The sequence below is a fragment of the Heptranchias perlo genome, chromosome 16, assembly GCF_035084215.1.
Source record: "Heptranchias perlo isolate sHepPer1 chromosome 16, sHepPer1.hap1, whole genome shotgun sequence".
In the NCBI taxonomy this organism is placed as follows: domain Eukaryota; kingdom Metazoa; phylum Chordata; class Chondrichthyes; order Hexanchiformes; family Hexanchidae; genus Heptranchias; species Heptranchias perlo.
Genome location: NC_090340.1, coordinates 54,967,679 through 54,989,088, shown reverse-complemented (window position 1 = coordinate 54,989,088; position 21,410 = coordinate 54,967,679). Strand labels below are relative to the sequence as shown.

At 43.1% G+C, this 21,410-nt stretch overlaps 1 protein-coding gene across 3 annotated transcripts in view; it reads left to right on the top strand.

Moving 5' to 3' along the window:
• Window positions 1–21,410, top strand: part of LOC137333374 (chromodomain Y-like protein 2) — a 104,238-nt gene that overhangs the window by 68,663 nt on the left and 14,165 nt on the right. For 2 of the 3 annotated variants that reach the window (XM_067997518.1, XM_067997517.1), the window contains exons 5-6: window positions 14,598–14,808; window positions 18,954–19,097. In XM_067997518.1, coding sequence (XP_067853619.1) covers window positions 14,598–14,808; window positions 18,954–19,097 — 355 coding nt within the window. The remainder of the gene's footprint in view (window positions 1–14,597; window positions 14,809–18,953; window positions 19,098–21,410) is intronic. The other variant, XM_067997520.1, reaches the window with a different exon arrangement.

Below are 21,410 nucleotides of genomic sequence, written 5' to 3'. Positions count from 1 at the left end.
GAAAATGGCGTCGGAGAAGCGCGGGCGCTTCTGACGTGAAGTGCGCAGGACGCCATCTTGCTAAAGATGTTTGCGCACGCACCTAATGACCGCCGGCAGAGTAGGGAGATGGTGACGCGAATCAGGGTGCAATGCTGATTTGAAGCAGCCAGTGAAATTTTGGAACTCCACTCTCTGGCCAGCGCCCTGTCTTAACCTCGCACAGCTGAACAGGACTTAAACAGCATGAAGGACCGCCCCCCCCCTCCCGACCAGCGCTATTTAAAGAGATCTACTTACAGGTTCGTTGCTGGATTATTTCTTCTGGCTGTTGGTGCAATTGTATGTTTTTTTGGACGTTTCCTATACTTGGCTAAAGTTTCAATATTCTATAGAGAGTGGTCTGGTCTTGCAGTACTTTTAGTGGCATTTAAAATATTGTGCTGAAAAAAGTTGCTTCCAGACATGGGTGGCCTGGTAGGGCTTCCTCTGGGAATTGAACATGACTGGGGGAATGAAGAGAGGCCACGCAGAGCAGGACAAGCTGCTAGAAGAGGGAGGAGGAGGAGGAGGAGGAGCCGGGCACTCAGCAGGAGGGCGTATATTGGTCTTCAGGGACCAATTCTCTTACCTCAACTTCAGCGACGACCAGTGCATCAGACATCTTCGGTTCACTAAACGGGTCGTGATTGAAATTTGTCAACTGCTGCAGCCACAACTGCAGCCTCCGAGCAGGGCAAGGACAGCATTACCTGTGGCTGTCAAGGTAACCGTGGCGCTTAATTTTTACGGCTCTGGCTCCTTTCAGGCTGCTGCTGGAGATATAAGCAACATCTTGCAGTTTGCAGTGCACTGCTGTATAAAGGAGGTCACTGAGACTCTGTATGCACTCAGAAACAGATTCATCTCATTCCCTCTTGCCAGAGACAAGCAGGAGGAGCGAGCACGAAGGTTTGCTCGCATTGCAGGCTTCCCCGTGATGCAGGGTGCCACTGACTGCACGCATATTGTCATGCGTGCACCACATCTGAATTCGACCATATTCATGAACAGAAAGGGATTCCATTCCCTCAGTGTGCAGCTGGTGTGCAAAGCGCATCCTGCAGGTGAATGCCCGCTATCCTGGCAGCAGTCCTCTGTTCCCCCTAGATTTCAACCAGCACGGCAAGTCAAAGGCTGGCTACTGGGCGACAAGGGTTATCCCCTCATGAAATAGCTCATGACTTTGGCCAGGAATGCACACACACGCGCACAGCAGGCCTGCACCGAGAGCCATGCTGCCACACGGAACATCATAGAGCACACCATAGGCGTCCTCAAGTAACACTTCCGCTGCCTGGACCGCTGTAGGAGGAGCCCTGCAGTACTCAGCTGAGGGCATATCAAGATTTGTCATCGTACGCTGGATGCTGCACAGCCTGACCATTACGAGGGAACTGCCCTTGCCACCGCCCATTAGGCGCGATCCTGAGCAAGGGGAAGATGAGGAGGAGGAAGAGGTGGAGGAAGAAGAGGAAGAGACAGAGGAGGAAGTGGAGGAGGAGGAGGAAGCAGTGCAGTAGGAAGTGGAGGAAGAGACAGGGAGGCTACAAGGTAGACTGGTCCTGTCTACCAGGGCTCTGGGTGATCAGATCATTAATGAGAGACACCAGTAACCTCAACAATACCTCCCCATTCACCGACAGTCCCACACTCCTTACCTTTCCTCTCTCACATGACCATCAAATCATCATCCTTATGATTACACATTGCTTCCTCCCTCAGCTCATCGCAGAAATTAAAACCACCACCAAATGCAAATTCAAATCCACATTTATAAATTAATGCATGAAATTATGCAAACAAAATGAGACTATTCACCCTTGTACATTCCCTTAGTGCCTGTTTTCCTTGTGCCTTTACCTTTCCTACGAGGTGCATCCTCAGTGGCTGGAGTATGAGTGGTGGAAGGCTGCTGGCCTTTCAATTGAGGAGCGTGCAGATGGCCTTGGAGGACGACCTCGAGCAGCTCTGGGCCGAGAGGGCCCGGGCTGCAGACTGCACCATCTAGGCCTGGGCTGCAGCAGTCTGGCCTGGCTGGCTGACAGGCAACAGCAAGGGCACTGACGGAGTGGCAGGGGTGGGAGCAGGAATGCTGTCATCCTGAGAGAGGACGGCAGGTTCATCTTCCATGGTACCACTGCCGGGGCGGCGCCTTAGCAATCCTGGTGATCTGTTAAGAGAACAGATTGGTCGACTGCTGTGATGCCCTGGAAGACCCTTTCAACAGTGGTACCCAAAGCCACGATAGCAGCAGTCGGAGCTCCCAATGCAGCAGTCAGATCTTTGATGGCAGATGTTTATGCGGCAATGGAAGCTGCGACCTCGGACATCGGACACTCCATCATGGTGGGTTCCACGGGTGTGCTGATGGAGGTGACCACCCATTCTATGTGGGAAAGGGTGGACACCAAGCTCTGCGCAAAGCCCTGTGCCAAGTTCGAGGTGGACTCCTTCTTGCCCCTTGACATTGTGTGCAGGCTTTCTGGGGCAGGCTTTCCAGTGCACCAAGCATTTGGTTGTGTACGCTCATCAGCCTTCTTCTGTCGCCTGAACTTTAAATGAGAGCTTTAACGTGATGCTCTGCCGTTTTCAAAGACTGAAGTCGGGTCACACGGCGTAGGATATTACCAAAACAATTACCAAATAAGGTCAGTGATTGGTTTTCCTGGGCACCTTACCAAAACCTTTCCCAGAATTCAAAGCAAGGATAGGCACTCCAAAGTTTGAAGATTCGGCTATTGTCCATCAGAGTAATCGGAGAGCCCAAAATCACCCAGAATAAGTGGGCTTGAAAAGACCTGAAGAGGTAACAGCAATAACTATTCAGTTGTTGGATTACAATTATAACTGCCTACATCCCATAGCTTTACACTTAGAAACAGAGTAGTTGCTTAAGTGGCTACTTAATCGAATTTAGGACTAGAATAGGTTATTCTTCAACTGAAGTAAGTAAGTTATTTTAAAAAGGCACAGCACAGACTTTATACAGTGAAACTCAATGGGTGGCGGCTCAGTGATAAACTTGTCACTTTCATCACCTGAGCGGTTATTTCTTCCAATTAAGTATGATTGAATTCTGCAAGCAAATTTGTTTTGATTACACAATTGTTTTAGGATCGAAAGGTCCTGAAAGATAACCTCTTTCCAATAAAATAAGGGGGATAGGAACATTAGGAAAAGGAATAGGCCATTCGGCCCCTCGAGCCTGCTCCCCCCCATTCACTTAGATCATGGCTGATCTACACCTCAACTCCATTTACCTGCCTTTGCTCCATACCCCCTGATACCCTCACCTAACAAAAATCTATCGATCTCAGTCTAGAAGGCTCTAATTGTCCCAGCATCTGCGGCCTTTTGGGGAGAGAGAGAGTTCCTGATTTCTCCTAACCGTTGTGTGAAAAAGTGCTTCCTGATTTCGCTTCTGAATGGCCTAGCTCAAATTTTAAGATTATGTCCCCTTGTTCTTGAAGTTAATCTTGGGCTAAAGCACAAAATGGGCAAAATCGGATCAGCAGCTGATTTTAAACTCTGTCCGATATTCTTTTCCATTGGTGTCTGTGGAAAAGAAGATCAGGCGGAGTGTGAACCAGCTGCTGATTCACTTCTGTCTGTTTTTGCACTATCTAGACTAATTTCACCCCAAAGTTTCATACACTAATATTCTAAAATCCATTTTTCAAAACAACAACCACTTGCATTTATAAAGCACCTTTAATGTAGTAAAACGTCCCAAGGTGCTTCACAGCAGCATTATCAAAGAAAATCTGACACCGAGCCACATACGGAGATATTAGGACAGGTGATCAAAAGTTTGGTCAAAGAGGTAGGTTTTAAGGAACGTCTTAAAGGAGGAGAGAGAGGTAGAGAGGTTTAGGGAGAGAATTCCAGAGCTCACGGCCCAGGCAGCTGAAGGCACGGCCGCCAATGGTGGAGCGATTAAAATCGGGGATGAGCAAGAGGCAAGAATTGGAGGAGCGCAGAGATCTCAGAGAGTTGTAGGAGGAGAAAAGCAGGAAGGCACATACTAAACCCAACATTTAATATTCAAACATGAGTAAAATGGTTAAAGAAGTCCTTGTGCAATGTATAACATTCACCTCAAGGTGCATTAGAATCAGAAAGATTGGAGCTCGAAAGCATAAGACAGGGATCTGGTTGCTAATTACTTAAAAGTGATGAGACAAAGGAGTTGTTTTCAGGTGGCTTTGGGGCACAGATTGGGTAGTTTGAAGTGTTTAATTTCCTGTTCAATACACTCGCCATCACACACACACACACACACTCTGCAAATGTGACAGCAGGGCAGCAAGCTGGTGGGATGTTCACCTCAGGGTCAGAAGGTTGTGGGTTCAAGCCCCGGACCCAGTCTTAAGCCCATCTAGGCTGTCATTTCAGCGCAGAACTGAGGGAATCCTGCATTGTCAGAGCATTGGATGAACTGTCAGGTTGAAGACCTGTTCAGGAGGAAAGCTGCCATGGAAAGATGATAGGGTTTGTGTGGGAAGTAAAGTTTTCAAAATAGATGAAATTAAATTAAATGCGGAGAACTGAAAAAATTGACATTAAAGAGAGAGCTGCCATGGCTCACTAAATGAAGGAGCAGGCTTGATGGCCTACTCCTTTTTTATTTCAAAGTTATTATTATCTAAAAGGTATGTATTTCAATAGCAGAAATTTAGTTCATAGGTTGGGCATAGTCTCAGGATAAGGGGTCAGCTATTTAAGACTGGGATGAGGAGGAAATTCTTCACTCAGGGGGTTGTGAATCTTTGGAATTCTCTACCCCAGAGGGCTGAGGATGCTCAGTCGTTGAGTATATTCAAGGCTGAGAGCGATAGATTCTTGGACTCTTAAGGGAACCGTGGGATACGGGGAATCGGGCGGGAAAGTGGACTTGTGGTCGAAGATTAGCCATGATCTTATTGAATGGCGGAGCAAGCTCGAGGGGCCATATGGCCTAATCCTGCTCCCATTTCTTGCGTTCTTGTTTATTTAGGTGTTCTGTCAGTTGCGTTCCCTTGCTAGCTTACTTTGACCATATAAGATTGCTTGAGACTCCAACTTGTTGCCCCTTTTGAAGCTGTAGGCCAAATATCATAGACCGGTTTACTTGGTTTCTTTGATGATGTTGCTTATATTTCCCCTCCTCCACCACAAATAACTCATCCCTTTTCACTGTAAAATGAGGAACTTTGATGCCCTAGGCTCTGGAATTCCCTCCCTAAACCTCTCCGCCTCTCCGCCTCTCTCTCCTCCTTTAAGACGCTCCTTAAAACCTACCTCTTTGACCAAGCTTTCGATCACCTGTCCTAATATCTCCTTATATGGCTGTGTGACATTTTGTTTGATAGTTGCTCCTGTGAAGTGCCTTGGGATGTTTTACTACATTAAAGGCGCTATATGAATGCAGGTTGTTGTTGCTGTGACACTGTTCATTGAACAGATCTTGTTATCTCAAAAACTTGGAAATCTTTCAAAGAACCGCTGCCAGGACTGGTAGCATTAATTTGTTGACCACTGAGGCAGTTCCTCTTATAATGGTGATCAATGCAATGAAATTTAATATGACTGTCCCTGTAGTTTGGAATTCAGTGCCGCAATGATAACTGTACCTTATCAGAATGTAAAGAGTACTTTTTGGAGGAATGGAATGAATACAATTATTTTTCAAAGTAACGTTTGAAAAGAGCACTACCTTTTGTGAAAAAATATCTGGCAAATCTTTTCTTCTGGTCCCCCACCCCCCTCAAAAAAAATATGCATGTATCATTTTTGTTACAGAGATGTCGAGGGCAAATGGCATGATTATGCATTTCAACATTGTCATGTTTGTTCTTTACAAATGAGGAAAAGGCTTCCCAAACAATTTTTCATGAAATTGGTGCAAGGGTCTTTTTCCAAGATCTGTCAAAAAAAAACGGTGAATGGCCAAGTTTAATTATTTCAGCTGTTTTCAATGGAAAGAAAGAACTTGCATTTATATTAAGCTTTTCACGATCTCAGGAGGTCCCAAAGTGCTTTACAGCCAACAAAGTACTTTTGAAACCTAGTGGCACTTGTTATTAAAGTAAATGCAGCAGCAAGGTCTCACAAACAGCAATGTGATAATGACCAGGTAATCTGTTTTTGCATTCGCACCAAGCTCAATGTATAAACTGCCATCATAGCTGTTCAGATAATGTTTGAAAATGGGACTGATATAGTGGTTTCATGCCAGTGTGATGCTGAGTTTCAGGGCTTGAGAATCACAAAGCCACTTGCGACACATTTACTGCGTTTATCTAATCATGAAAATTACACTGCTGTTGTGGAACTCCTGCCTCTCCCACACCGATCTTCCAATGCCATCTCAGTAATGTGAGACATCTGACAGATAGGAACTCATTTTAAGCATATCTTTGCTGACCTCATTGTCCCGTTGATTCTTTTGAAAGGTGTGGTAATTCAGGGGAAATTTAAGGTTCAATACCTGAATTATAACCATCTGTAGTGTGACCTCAGTAATCTTACACATTCTGAGGTTTTTTTTACACACATTAGAAATTTACCAAATTCCTGCCAGTGGAATGTCAGTAGTAGAGCACACACACACACACACACACACACACACACACACACACTGAACAAGTAACAGATGAACTCCGCTGAGGCTAAAGGACAAATATCGCGTCCAATCACAAAAGGATAGTCGGTTTATCCTAAAACTCCAGCTTTGTTTGTTGCTGTAAACGAGCTGAACACTGCTGTACCAAATGGCTGCTGGGGTCATTGTAACCCAACCTAGAGTATGGTTTGAGGGAGGAAAGAGAAAGGTCTTAACTTTGGGCCCAATTTGCATGCACGTGGTGCTTGACAGCATAACCTGGCAGCCCGACATATCAACTCAATCCCTTAATCTCTCCTTAAAGACTATTGATGGGGAGTATGTGTATGCAGCATCCTAGTGTGTATCCATACATGGCGTGCATTCATGCATAGGTTGTTTTAATGTTGATAATTTAGTTTTCTAGTAACAAACCTGTGACAGGTGATAGCAGTGGTACAGAAAGTAGAAACTGATGGAAAAGAGCGATTTTATTTTTAATCCATTCAAACCCCTCCCCCCGCCCCCACCACTTTCCTTTCCTGAAGGAAGTGACTCATGTTGGAATACAGGTACAATAGGCACTGCCAGGTGTCTGGTACCTGCGCACCTTTCATATATGAGTCAAGCTGGTGAGTATCAGCAGATCATCAGGGTGTCAGTGCAAGCCTGATCTTGTCCTCCTCCACCTGACGTCCATACACATGAACTTTCCAGCAGGATCCGAAACGGGAACTTCAGCAGATTTTGGTTTTTTTTTCCCCTCTTCCCCAGCAACGAGGCAAGTTGTAATTAAGTAACACCTTGATTCAGTTGATAACGCTTTCAGCTCTGAGCCAAAAAAAATAGGTAGCGGGTCGAAGCCAGGACTTGAGAGCATGTACCGGGGGAGACTTTGGGGTTGGGCGCCCATACGCGGTAGTCGGGAGGCCCCGACCACTCTCGGGTTCAGGCCTCGTTAACAATTTCTCGCCGAGCTGCAGGCACCAAATGAGCCGCAGGCCGCGGGTCTGTCCAGGAGGAAAATCAGCCAGCTGCGTGTAGTCGGTACATTTTCCCCGGGTGATGAATTCTAGATAGTGCAGCATGCTGTACCGGGACAGTTCTGAAGCGGTTAGCGAGGGAGGAATGATTCTCCTTGGTTGTACTCAAGCTTCTCTCGGTGCTCCAGTTTTAAAGAATGACGGCGCAGAGGTCAGGGAGTGGGTTACCCCTCACCAAGATTGCCATCGGGAAATTCCTGCACAGCCCACTCAAATACTGACCTGTCCAGTCCATTAATTGATAAGTGACAGCTCTGCCCCCTCCTCAATTTTTGTTTTGGTCAGACCTATAAAGGGGCTCCTCCATTTCATCGTATCGGGAGTAGGCCATTCAACCCCTCAAACCAGTTCCACCATTCATTTAGACCGTGGCTGACCTGTACCTGAACTCCCATTTATCCATCTTTACCTCATATCCATTGATACCCTTACCTAACAAAAATCTATCGATCTCAGTCTTAAAATTTTCAATTTCAATCTACAACCCTTTTGGGGGAGAGAGTTCCAGATTTCCGTTGTGTGAAAAGGTGCTTCTTGATTTCACTCCTAAATGGCCGAGCTCTAATTTTAAATTTATGCCCCCTTGTTGTGGATTACCCCACCAGAGGAAATAGTTTCTCTATATCTGCCCCATCGAATCCCTTTGTCATTTTAAAGACCTCTATTAGATCACCCCCCCACTTCCCGGCCCAACCTTCTACACTCAATGGAATACAAACCAAATCTGTGGAACCTGTCCACATAATTTAACCCTTTAAGCCACGGTATAATTCGTGTGCCCTGTATCCCCTCCAAGGCCAATATATCCATCCCGAGGTTGTGATGAACATCTCTGAAACATTAACTTGTCATTTCTCTTTTCGGATCCTGGAATTCCTGCTGTGTATATCCAGCAATTTCTATTTTTATTCAAGATCTGCACATTTTCTCTGCCGGGATGCTTGCCAGAGAGAGGGAGAGAGAGTGGGGAGAAAATAATAACCACCAAAAAATGGTAAAACTGTGTACAAGGGGAGGGAAAAGAAGCACTTGAGATCACTTTCCAATTGGTCCATCTTTTACGTGAAAGAATAATAAACTAGTCTGGCTCCAGAATTTTTTCTCCATTCTCAAGGAGCGACTTTGTTTACATATTTTTTTTTGCTAACCTCATTCTTTGCACTAATAGTTCTTGCTCACGCTGGTGATGGAGGTGGTGGGCATTGTGTTAGTTCTGCTGACAGAGCAGTTCCACTAACCCTGTAGTTCTCTGAGTGGATTTCTGAAGGGGAGTTAGCTTCACCCGCAGACAAAATGAACTGTAATCCCCCGGATTAAAAGAGTAGCATGTCATCGCAACAGGACAGACTTTAGCTTGAAATTTGCTTTTGCTTTACTGTTTCAGTTAAATTTGCTTCTTAATTTTAAAGCTTTCAACTGAAAAACTTCAACTGAAGAATCAGCCCGCATTATTCGAGGACGGAATTAGTGGGTAGCAGAGTAACTTAAAAATAATGGAATAATTTTTTTTTAAAGTTCCACAAGTGCAGTAATTTCGAACTCCAATCTAATGCTGTTATGGATGTAAACCTTTGGGCGAAGGCACTTTTTGGGAGGAATGAACATGACTGAAAAGAAGGAATTTTAAAAACACGTGGGACAAGGTTGATTTTTTTTTTGGAGATGCAAAGAGTAAAAGGTTGAATTCTATACCTAGAGTTACTAAATTAGGAACAACTTACTCCAGTGACAAAAATCTTACTTTTGATTCTGAGTCAGAAGAATGACATTATTTAAGGACAATGAATCAACCAAACTGCATTTTTCTTTTAAGATTTGTGCCTATTTTCAGTTCAAGAGGATGGAAAGCACCCTGCAAGGTTACAATATACCCATATGGTATCCTGTTTCTTCAGGAGTGGCCAAGTCTGGATTGACTCCCAGATTGGTCTGAGTTCACAACCCCCATTAAAATGAATGCAGTCACTCCAGGACTCTGGTGGCTACTCCCTGTCAGTGGCCTCACCGTAACAAAGCAACGAGACACAAAATTGTTGGGTTTTAAAATGTCACGGAACATTTTGTTTATTTTTTTTTACACAGACAATGGGAAACGAGTACTTGGAACAAAATGTACTCTCCCTAAGCTCAACTCTCCCTCCAAGGATAATACTAGTATCAGATCCTCTGGGAATTTACTGGCCAGTAAAAACATGTACAATGTTTGTCTTAACCATTTGTAGAACTCTGGAAAACTTGGGGACCAGCTTTCGTGAATCTAATAAAGGACCCAAGCATTATTTAACTTCTACAGTGTCTGGGTATGTCATAGTATAATTATGTCTCTCTATATAACTTTAATTAACAGATCTCCAGTGGTCTTGGTCACGGTGAGTAAGAGCTTACGGGAGGAGGGGGGGGAGGAGTGCTAAGTTTAGAAGCGAAGATCGGATACACATCTCAACTGGAAGGATTTGGAATAAAGTTGGTCAGAGATATCTCCGCAAGAGACATTGATTAGTTCCTGGAAAATTAGCAATATTTTCCTTACCCACTGCAAGTAGATAAATTTGTTCCCATCATTTCACAATTTCTGCATGTAGCCTGTGTAAGCAGCTATTTAGTAAGTGTCAGCTGTGGCTCAGTGGGTAGCACTCTTACCTCTAAGTCAGAAGGTCGTGGGTTCATAATCCCACTCCAGGGACCTGAGCATAAAATCTAGGCTGACGATCTAGTGCAGTACCAAGGGAGTGCTGCACTGTCAGAAGTGCGGCCTTTCGGGTGAGACTTTAAAATGAGGCCCTGACTGCCCCCTCAGGTGGATGTAAAAGATTCCATGGCGCTATTTTGAAGACGAGCATGGGAGTTCTCCCCAGTGTCACTCACGACTAATGCAGATTATCTGGTCATTATCACATTGCTGTTTGTGGGACCTTGCTGTGCGCAAATTCGCTGCTGTGTTTCCTACATTACAGCAGTGACTACATTTCAGGAAAGTACTTCATTGGCTGTAAAGTTCTTTGGGCTATCTTGAGGTTGTAAAAGGTGCTATATAAATGCAAGTCTTTCTCTTCACAGTCCAATTTTCTGAAGTGTAGGTTTCCATTCTGAAGATCAAGAAACATAAAATTTAAAAGATTACATTTATTTGTATCTCCTTTATTACCAAATATCTTTCTAACAGTACTTGGTGTTACCAGAAGGTTCTACTTAACTATACATCTTTGAGATCATGAATTTTATTCAGAACATCTCTCCAAATTTGATTGCTTGTACAGTCTGCTCAGATCTCGCCACTTTTTTATGAACCATTTTAAATTCCTGGTGAATTTTTGAGTCTGAGACGAATATAAATAAAAGCTTACTTTGACCTTGTAACCTCTTGGAATACATCACAAAATACAAGACCCATTCTGGTGTCTTTTACCTAAGTCCTTGCCATTTTTTTCTCCCCTCAACTGTATATGTATTCAGCTCTCTCAATCTGATTGCTGGAGATCAGCTGGTAATATTATAATATATCTAGCATGTACTTCCTGTCCACCATACCTCAAGACACACTTAAATTTTTGCGTCGCACGTCAAAGAAAGGTATTACAAAACAACAGAAGTCACTAGGAACAAATAAATACCAGAGTCAAGGGGGGGGGGTAATATTAACCTAACTTGCTGGGCGGGAAGCTGACGGGATCGGGTGGAAGGCTGGTTTTATACCCCATCAATATTACTCTCCGTTGACTTCAGTGGAGAGTCAAATCGGGCGGGGTGTATACCAGCGTTGCACCCGATCCTGTCAGTTTCCTGACGGCCGGGTTAGGTTAAAATTTTCCCCATGACCCCTGCAGCTTCCGTACTTGACATCTGTAAGAACCCATCCAAAAATTTACTTCAAAGCAGTTGTGCTTTGTAGCCCGTAAAGGGACATAACCCTACACCTTACATGATGTAATATTGCTTATCTTGTAAAATAGCACTGATTTATAAAGTTGCTCACCTTATAAAACAGCACCACAGAAAATCTGTTACTAATATTACTAAAACTTTACACGTGCACACTTTCCGTTCATCGCACTTCGAGAGCAGAAATCAGAACTCTGTGACTGGTGAGAGAAATCCGTCAAAAAGCAGAAACTGAAGCAATCACTTCAGTCAAAATATTTATTCAAAATTATTTCAGCCCCTACTTTTTCATCAGCTAGCTGAATGCTTATGGGTAAAGAAGTTGAAAATAAGGTTGGTAACAAAGATAGAAAAATCACACATTTCACCATAACATAGTTATTAAATTATCTTTTGATTACCTTAATTAATATTTTTACTTTGAGGCTTCAGCCCCTTTAAAAAGCCTGCGGTTAAAGTTGATATTCTTCCCAGAACTATCACTCTGTAGGATGGAGAGGGGCGACAACTGCACTTGTACTTGCTGATCCCAGGCTGCTAAAGTCTGACTATATGCTCTTTGGAGAATCTCTCAGCGTGCATCGGTACGATTCTCTGAAGTGACACTTGCTTCTTTGACTTTGGGCAGAACTTTTACAGACATCTCTCCAATTCTTTCAGAGCATTGGAATAGTCAGTAACTCTTTGCACAAGTTACCACCCCCAATTTTGCAGGTTGCAAGGATCTGCATTAAGCTGTGCCCTGTAGGTTACTGTGCATTAATATTATATAATATATATAATACGCATATAAATTATATATATAATACATATATTGTATTGTATTTTCTATAATATATATAATACAATATAATATATAATGAACTAATAATGCTGAGATAAAAAGAAAAAAAATGTGAATGCTGTGAATCCGGAATAAAATATGCTGGGAATGTACAGCATGTCAGCCAACATCTGAATCCTGAAGGTTGGATAATGTTTCAGGTGGAACGCTCAGTCGGTACAATTGCTGTCTATCTTATAATTTGATAAAGTTACTGTGCACGAGTAAGCCAATTGGTGCCGTGGTGTAGTGCCCTCCAATTAGGTGATTGAAGCTTTGCCAAGTGTGCCAGCAGATGCCAGAAGCCATTACTAGTTGGCTTCGTCACCAGTTCAAAAGCTGCAAAGGCTTTACCCAAAATCAACAATTTTGTTGACCCTTTTGTTAAATTTTATTGAATTATTCACATTTTAATTATCTTCATTTTTGTACTTCTGATTTATATCAGTCTAAATTAAGCTTCCCAGCTGTTCTTTCAGATATAGTGGCGTCTCCAGTCCAAATGAGGAATTTTATTTAGGCTTATGTTCAATTTTACTCAGAACTGTAGAAAAGTCATAGAACTTCACAGCAAGGAAGGAGACTATTCTGCCCATCGTGTCGATTCCAGCTAGAGCAATACAAAAATAATTCCACTACCCGGTTCTGCCTTCATAGTATTATATCTTCTTCTGCTTTAAATATTTGCACCATTTTCCCCTAAAGTATGTAATGGTCTCTGCCTCAACCACTCCCTGTGGCAAAGCATTCCATGCGGCAAGAGCCATCTGTGTAAAGAAGTTTCTTCTGACCTCATTCCTCGCTGTCTAAGTGACAATCAGCAGCAAATTTTGAGATGATGTTCCATATATCCAAATCATCTATATATACCCAGAGCAATAGTGGCCCCAGCACTGACCCATTTCCAACCATTCTTCAGCTCACGCAAAACCCATTTACCCTAAATCTTTGATTCTGCCAACTTTCTATCCATGTTGCTACATTTCCTCTTATACCATGTGCCTGAATTTGTCTAACGAGCCTCTTACGAGACACCTTACGGAATGCCTTCTGACAATCCATGTACATTGCATCTACAGTATTCCCTTTGTAAATTATAAACTCAATTAAATTTGCCAAACACAACTTGCCTTTATCAAATCCATGCTGGCTTTCCATGATTAACCCAAAACATTTCTAAAAGCTTCCCAATTTTATCTCAAATCATGGATTCTAAGAGTTTCCCCACAACTGGCGTTAGAATAACTGGTCTGCAGTTAGTTATCTGTAGGATACTCTCTGGTTCCATGGTACAATTTGCATATTTAAGGAAGATTAAAAAATTGTGGCCTGAGCATTTGCTAGCTTGCTTCTTTCAACAGCTTGGGGTGTGTGCCAGAGGGGTGTGTTGACTTACCCACATTGAGTTGTGCTAATTTTTTCAGAACCAATTCCTTTTCTGCAGTTATCTGTCAGTTGTTCCATATAGAATTATTGCATGATACAGCACAGAAGGAGGCCATTCGGCCCATCATGCCTGTGCTGGCTCTTTGAAAGAGCTATCCAATAAGCCCCACTCCCCTGCCCTGTCCTCGTAGCCCTGCAGATTTTTTCCCCTCAAAATTTATCCTACATTCTCGCTTCCTCAAACATTTGTAAAAAAACGGATGTAAAATAGTGATGTGTATATATATATGTATAAATGCTAATAATACTTCTTGGCCTGAGGACCATTGCACCATTGTGGATTGGTAGTCTTACACCAGAGAAGTGAAACTAATTCTCATGTTATGCCATTGGGCCTGTTGCTCAGCTGCCTGGCCCTACGATGTATTCCTTGCTCCTGTGATCCCTTTACTTCCCAGACCCAAAGCTCTGCTTCCTGGCTCCATACAAGAGTACAAACATATCCGAAGGCTAAAGATTGTGCCATCTGCCTCTACCTCACACACAACTGCATGAACCAACCAAAATCTTGAGAAAACTTTTCTGTGAATCAAGTTTCAAATTTAGATTTTTGTTTACTTTCATTTTATTGCTAAGCTATAGTGGGAACGTGGTGACTGCACTGTAGCAGCGGGAACTGATCACAGTGACTTTGGGAACTGATCACAGTGACTGTAGGTAATTAGCGTGTGAAATGTCAGAAATTGCATTCCAGCTCCCGGACGAACCAGGAGCAATGCCCCAGCTCATCAGGACTAATCTTCTATAATCTATTATAGGCTGCTAATGGATTTTTTTTTTGCTGTGTTTTTTTTTCTTCCAGGGATTTTGTGAATGCCTTCATTCAGTTTAAGAAACCCATTGTGGTGGCAGTCAATGGACCAGCTCTGGGACTGGGAGCCTCTATACTTCCGCTCTGTGACATTGTATGGGCCAGTGAAAAGGCGTGGTTTCAGACTCCGTACGCAACTATACGGCTAACGCCAGCTGGATGTTCATCATATACCTTTCCACAGATAATGGGCGTCGCTCTAGTGAGTTCTTGGTTTCAGAAGATTATCTCTTCTGCGAAGTGTAAAAATACCTGTATCTATGTACTTTACCTTTTGATGAAGGGCCCGCACTTGAAACGTTAACTCCTCTATTCTCTCCATAGATGCTGCCTTGACCTGCCGAGTGTTTCCAACATTTTCTGGTTTTGTTTCCTTACTTTTAGCTGCCTTAATCTAATTAAAATGATTGTGTTTTCCGCTTTCATTTTTATGTAATCAGATTGGCCTTTACACGATACAGACCATTCAGATTGGTCCAATTGTCACTTTCCCACAATCAGTGCAAGTGAAACGAACACTAGTTGAAACCAGCACTGAAACTCCATTGTGCACTAAGTCGAGCAGATCCACAATACTTGTAGATGTTTTTGATGATTGGAGGGTTACATCTGTCATTGGGGATCTGGGATTCTTCTTATTTGGTCCCAGCAATAATCCTATGCACGTCTACGTGCATAAAGTCCTTACTAAGGAGCTTTTTCCCTTCGTTGAGGGTTCTATAACAAGGGGACATAGATTCAAGGTAAAAGGCGGGAGGTTTAGAGGGGATTTTAGAAAGAACTTTTTCACCCAGAGGGTGGTTGGAGTCTGGAACTCACTGCCTGAAAGGGTTGTGGAGGCAGGAACCCTCACAACATTCAAGAAGCATTTGGATGAGCACTTGAAATGCCATAGCATACAAGGCTACGGACCAAATGCTGGAATATGGGATTAGAGTAGACAGGGCTGATGGCCGGCGCGGACACGATGGGCCGAAGGGCCTCTATCCGTGCTGTATAACTCTATGACTCTATGACTCTTGGCTGTTGCAAAGCTGCAGTTTCTGTGGGCTTATGAGAGTGGAGTGTCTCTTTACAGGACAGAGTACGCAGTGTGCAACAGGCAAACTCTACCCATGCAGACTTCTCAGTACTTTGGCTTGGAGACTTTTTAGCATGGTGATGGGTGGTTTCCATACATATCAAACACCCAACTGAGCAAAAAAAAAATTTACGGCCAAGTACTGCTATCACATTTCAAGATGTTTTGACCATTTTAGTTACCTTTAAGTGTTGCGTTTTAAACTATAATGTATTCACACAAATTTTAAAAAAGGTTCTGAGATGATAGGTAGGTAAGATGCTAATAGGCCATTGTGGTAGTTGGTTCTCCATAGACTGTGAACAACGAGCAATTCCTTAACCTGTCTCTGCAATCAAAAAATACCTCACAGTTATTGCGTTGGAAAGCCTTTGATCGCTTTCTCACTATGAACAGAGTGAGATAAAACGGAGACCGAGTTATAGGCGGGCAGTAAGATTTTTTTATAACAGAAAGCTGTGAGATAGTCAGGCCCAGAAAAAGGCTGGAAGAAAAGTTAATTGGTAGTCAGGAATTATTCTGTTTGAGTCGAGCAAGACTGATGTGGGGAAGCAAAGCGTGCTTATTATTTTGTATTATTACGTGACGATGAATTGTGTTGATTGAAATAAGTCAATTCAGTCAGAACTGTTAATTTGTACCTTAACTACTTGCATCTGGCCTCGCTCACCAAGTGTTTGCTCTCTCCGCCTTTAGAGACACTGAAGAAGCAGAAGATACAAATATCCAGTTTAGATTGTATGGGGACAGTATTGTTACACACTTAATTACGATATTGTACAGTCAGATATTGAGCAGTAGGGGCTCACCCCAAAATTTAAAACACTGAGACTGTTTATGGGAATGGTCAGCACTGCTGTACTCGAGAGAATACCTAAGGCAAGACCCTAAACTTGTAACACCTACTTTCTGCAACGTGTCATTACCTGCTGAGTTTGTGTGCCATTAAGAAGTTCTTCTACAAAGTTTATATTTGTTGCCTCAAGTCTTCTCTTGAATGAGTCACTTAAGTAGCTTTCTACCTGCAAAACTTTTCCTATTGTGTCAGACTGGAAAATCGAAGGAGAAACCTAATTTACAATATGCGTGTCTCCACACATCAAGATACACACTTTTAAAAGAAAGAATTGCATTTATGCAGCGTCTTTCATGGCCTCAGGGTGTCCCAAAACGCATTACAACCAATGAAGTACTTTTGAAGTGTAGTCACTGTTGTGATGGAGGCAACGCGGCAGCAAATTTGAACACGTCAAGGTCCCACAATGACAAGATAATGACCAGATAGTGATGTTGGTTGAGGGATAAATATTGGTCAGGACACCGGGGAGAAATACCCTGCTCTTACCTGAATTACCTGAGAGGGCAGATGAGGTCTTGATTTAATGTCTCATCCGAAAGATGGCACCTTATGTTCAGTCGCACCAACAGTTCAGAAGAAGGAGGGATCAAACGGGGCAAATGCGAGGCAGTCTAGGATGGGTTTGGAGTGCATGTGTGTAAATGCACGGTAAATAAGGTTGTTGAGCTGCAGGCACATAGGGCTATGATACAATGGCAGTAACAGAGACCTGGCTTAAAGAAGGGGAGGATTGGGTACTTAATATTCCTGGCTACAAGGTATTCAGGAAAGATAGGGAAGGAAAGAAAGAGTGGGGTTGGGCGGCAGTATTGATCAAAGAAATTATTTTAGCACTGCAAACCGATGATGTATTTGAGGCGTCAAAGACAGAATCTATTTGGTTAGAATTAAGCAACGATTGAGAAGTTATTACACGACTGAGTGTATACTAAAGTCCACCAAAGAGTGGGAAGGAAATAGAGGAGCAAATTTGCAAGCAAGTTACAGAAAGATGCAAGAACTATAGAGTAATGATAATGGGGGACTTCAATTGCCCCAATATAGACTGGGATAGTGTTGTAGCGACCGTCTTGGTCACCATTCAAATCACCCACGCTGAGTCCGGAGAGCCTTTCGTAAGCAGAGTTTATTCAAGCACATGCAGGGGAGAGCCTTAGCGAGCCAAGGGTCTCTCCGATTAAACAATTTCATCAGGCTTTATACACAGTACGGATGATACTGACAGGCAGCAGTCTGTTGGCCTCACGCATGTGACCAACTAGGTCCTGCCTATACCTTGCCCATAGTCATCATGGAGTCTCGCACGTGCGCGGGAACAGATGTTCCTGTTATCTCAACTGTCCCTGTTATCTCAACTGTCTTAAGCCCTTACTTCTGCCTTTCTATGGTTTACAATTCCCCTTATCCGGTGTCCGAGGTCTCCCATTATCATTATCTTAGTCCATTGTTCTTGTCACAAGGTTTCGTGAAAACAGGTTTATGATAACTGCTACGGTTAAACTGCTTACACTATGCTTTCGTCCTTTTTGGTCAAGCTTCCCATTATGCCTTGTGGTCACACTGGTTGTCTCGTAGCTAGCATAACTTCAGTAGACATATAAAGATTATACACTCACACCTCCTACATCAGCATTAATATCGCAAAGCCCGTAATTCTTTAGTTGCTGCAACAGATAGTAACAGTGTAAAGGGCAAAGAGGGGGAAGAATTCCTGACCTGTATACGTCCTGCAATGGCTCCATGAGTTTATCCGGTGAGTAGCTAAGCCATACAGGCCAATAAGGTCCTGGGTTCTATTCCCTTGTCTGTGCTAATTTAACCGGTCAAAGTTGGGGCAGCAATTGGGGTATTGCAACTCATGTCAGACTCCTGGCTTTGGAGGGGAAAAATGAGTCTTTTTACTATCTAGCAATCCCTGCTGGAAATGCACATGTAGTTGAGCTATGATGCTCTGGGCCACCATAGAATAGCAGGCTGACAATTGCTATCTAGGCTTGCATGTGAATATGGCCACTTGGAGTAGGTATAGGAGGGTCACTGGTGAAACCATATCTTAGCAAGGAATCAATGCCTTCAGGAACAGAGGGGAGAATATACTAAGCTGCAGTGAAGGGTTACACCCAAAGTCTTTTTGTTTCAAATAAGAATCGACCAGTTGTGCATTTCCAGCTGTTTCTGTTTTTATTTGGATCGCAAATATTCGCGGTATTTTGTATCCCAAGGCATGCTTACTAACCCGCAGTCATATAGCGCATTGTAAGACACTTTGTTTTCTGCTACACACTGTGTAGTACTGAAGTTGATGCATTTATTGTCTTGTCTTATTTCATTTTATGAAAACTCAGGGATATTTTTCACCAGAAAATGCTGTGACAAACAATTACAAAAATGTATTTTCCTCTTTCAGGCAAACGAAATGCTGTTTTGTGGGAGAAAATTAACTGCACAGGAAGCATGCAGTAGGGGACTGGTATCTCAAGTCTTCTGGCCAACAACATTTAGTCAAGAAGTTATGTTGCGAGTGAAAGAAATGGCATCGTGCAGTGCAATGGCAAGTTTACTGATCACTTACAACTAGTTTTATGGCTTAAACAGTGTCTCAGATCCAGATGTGCATGAGAGGGAAGGAGGAGTGAATTTAATTTTACAAATCCTAGGAGACTGGCCAGGCTCATGTTAATTGATCAAAGGACGCAGATCCCACAATGTGAATGTAATTTATTTTATCAAAAAGCTGCTAACTGTAAATGACAGGATTTCATTGACATGCCAAACAAGGGTTGAACCATAGTTATAATAGTGATGACAATAAGTGGCCCAGACAATCGCTATTCTAATTTGTCTTTGTGTCCAATTATGCAATACTGTTGATGTGCAAGAAAAAAGCATTTATAAATTGCTTTTTCACGTTCGCCAGACGTCTCAAACTGCTTCACAGCCAGTGAAATGCTTGAAGCACACTGTTATTGTGTGGGCACACACAGCAGGATCCCACAAACAGCACTGAGGTATTGTTATCTATTTTGGTGGTGTTGGTTGAGGGATATATGTCAGCCAAGACACTCGGAGAACTCCCTACACGTCTTCGAATGGTGCCATGGGATCTCTTAGATTCACCTGAACAGGCAGACGGGGCTTCTGTTTAACATTTCATTTGAAAGATGGCACCTCTGATAATGCAGTACTCCCTCAGCCCTGCACTGGTGTCAGCCTAAATTATGTGCTTAAATGCGACCTGAACCCACAACCTCTGACTCAGAGGTAAGAGTGCTACCACTGAGCCAAGCTGATATTTTTACTGTGAAATTCCCTTCCCATCCCTCCCCTCCTCTCCTTTACTGAGTCATGCCTCCTCCATGCTCCAGTATCTTGTTAAACAGACCACTCTTCACGTGTGACTCGAGACCCTTTTGTATTGGATCCTGTTCAACCATGAGGAAATATCACAGCCAATTCCAATCCTGTCCTCACCCGAAATCCATATATTAAGGATCGCTGGATAGTGATGAGGAGTTGTAAAGACTGGAAAAGAAAATTAGATAATTCAGGAAGTTGTGATTAGGTTACTCTTAGGCTTGGGTTTCAAAAGTCTGAAGATTGTGGATGCGAGGGAGACAAATGGAGATTAGGAGGTTGACAGTCAAAAAGTTCTGGGAAAGAATGAGTTACAGATAAACTTGATTTCAACGCAGTGAAGATGTAGGGAGGAGAAAGAACGTATAGGATGGCATGTTTGAAGCTTGTGAGGAACAAGAGAGGAAAGCTTTTACCACAGAACAATCAATAAAATAGAGACAAGAAAGGTTACGACAGAGAGAGCTTGGACGTTAAAGGTGAGAGATCACTGATCAGCCAACAATCTTTTTCACAAGAACATAAGTAATGGGAACAGGAGTAAGCCATAACGGCCCCACAAGCCTGCCCCGCCATTCAATCAGTGTGATTCATGTGTCCTGCCCGAGAATGCGACAAAGGTGCTGGAAGAATCTCTCCAAGCATGGAAGCAGTACACAGGTTTTGGATGGACTTGGGTTTTATACAACATTGAGAATTTTGAAATGAAAATAAACGTTTGACAAAGGGAAGGATACTGAACTTCTTGGATGCAGCAATAGCAATGGAGGAGATATGAGAGTTCCTTTTTGAAGTTGAAGAAGGTAGTAGGCCAAGAAGGTCAATAGATTTTTTTTTAAAAGGACCACAGTTGGATCCATTAAAGAGGTAATAGTTTTATGAGAGAAATTAAGAAACAATTTTTAAAACAATTCAAATAAAATTTTCATTCCCCCCACAAAGAGCTTGAGATGAAAGTGTAGCAATTCTACCCCTGCCCTGTAGGAAGAATGTACCATGGACTAAGGGTGTGCAATCTGAAGGAATTGATAAATGCAGAGTGGAATCATTGGCAAAAGAGTGGGTAAGGTTGAATGATGAATTTCACCCATCACCCCTGTGCTCACTGACCTACATTGCCTGGATTTTAAAATTATCGTCCATGTTTTCAAATCCCTGCATGGCCTCGCCCCCTCCCTATCTCTAATCTCCTCCGGCCCTAAAACCCTCCGAGATTTCTGGGCTCCTCCAATTCTTGCCTCTTGCGCATCCCCGATTTTAATCGCTCCACCATTGGCGGCCGTGCCTTCAGCTGCGTGGGCCCCAAGCTCTGGAATTCCCTCCCTAAACCTCTCCATCTCTCTATCTCTCTCCTCCTTTAAGACGCTCCTCTAAACCTACCTCTTTGTCCAAGCTTTTGGTCACCTGCCTAATATCTCCGTATTTGAAAATGCTCCTGTGAAGCGCCTTGGGATGTTTTATTATGTTAAAGGCGCTATATAAATGCAAGTTGCTGTTGATATGAGTGGGA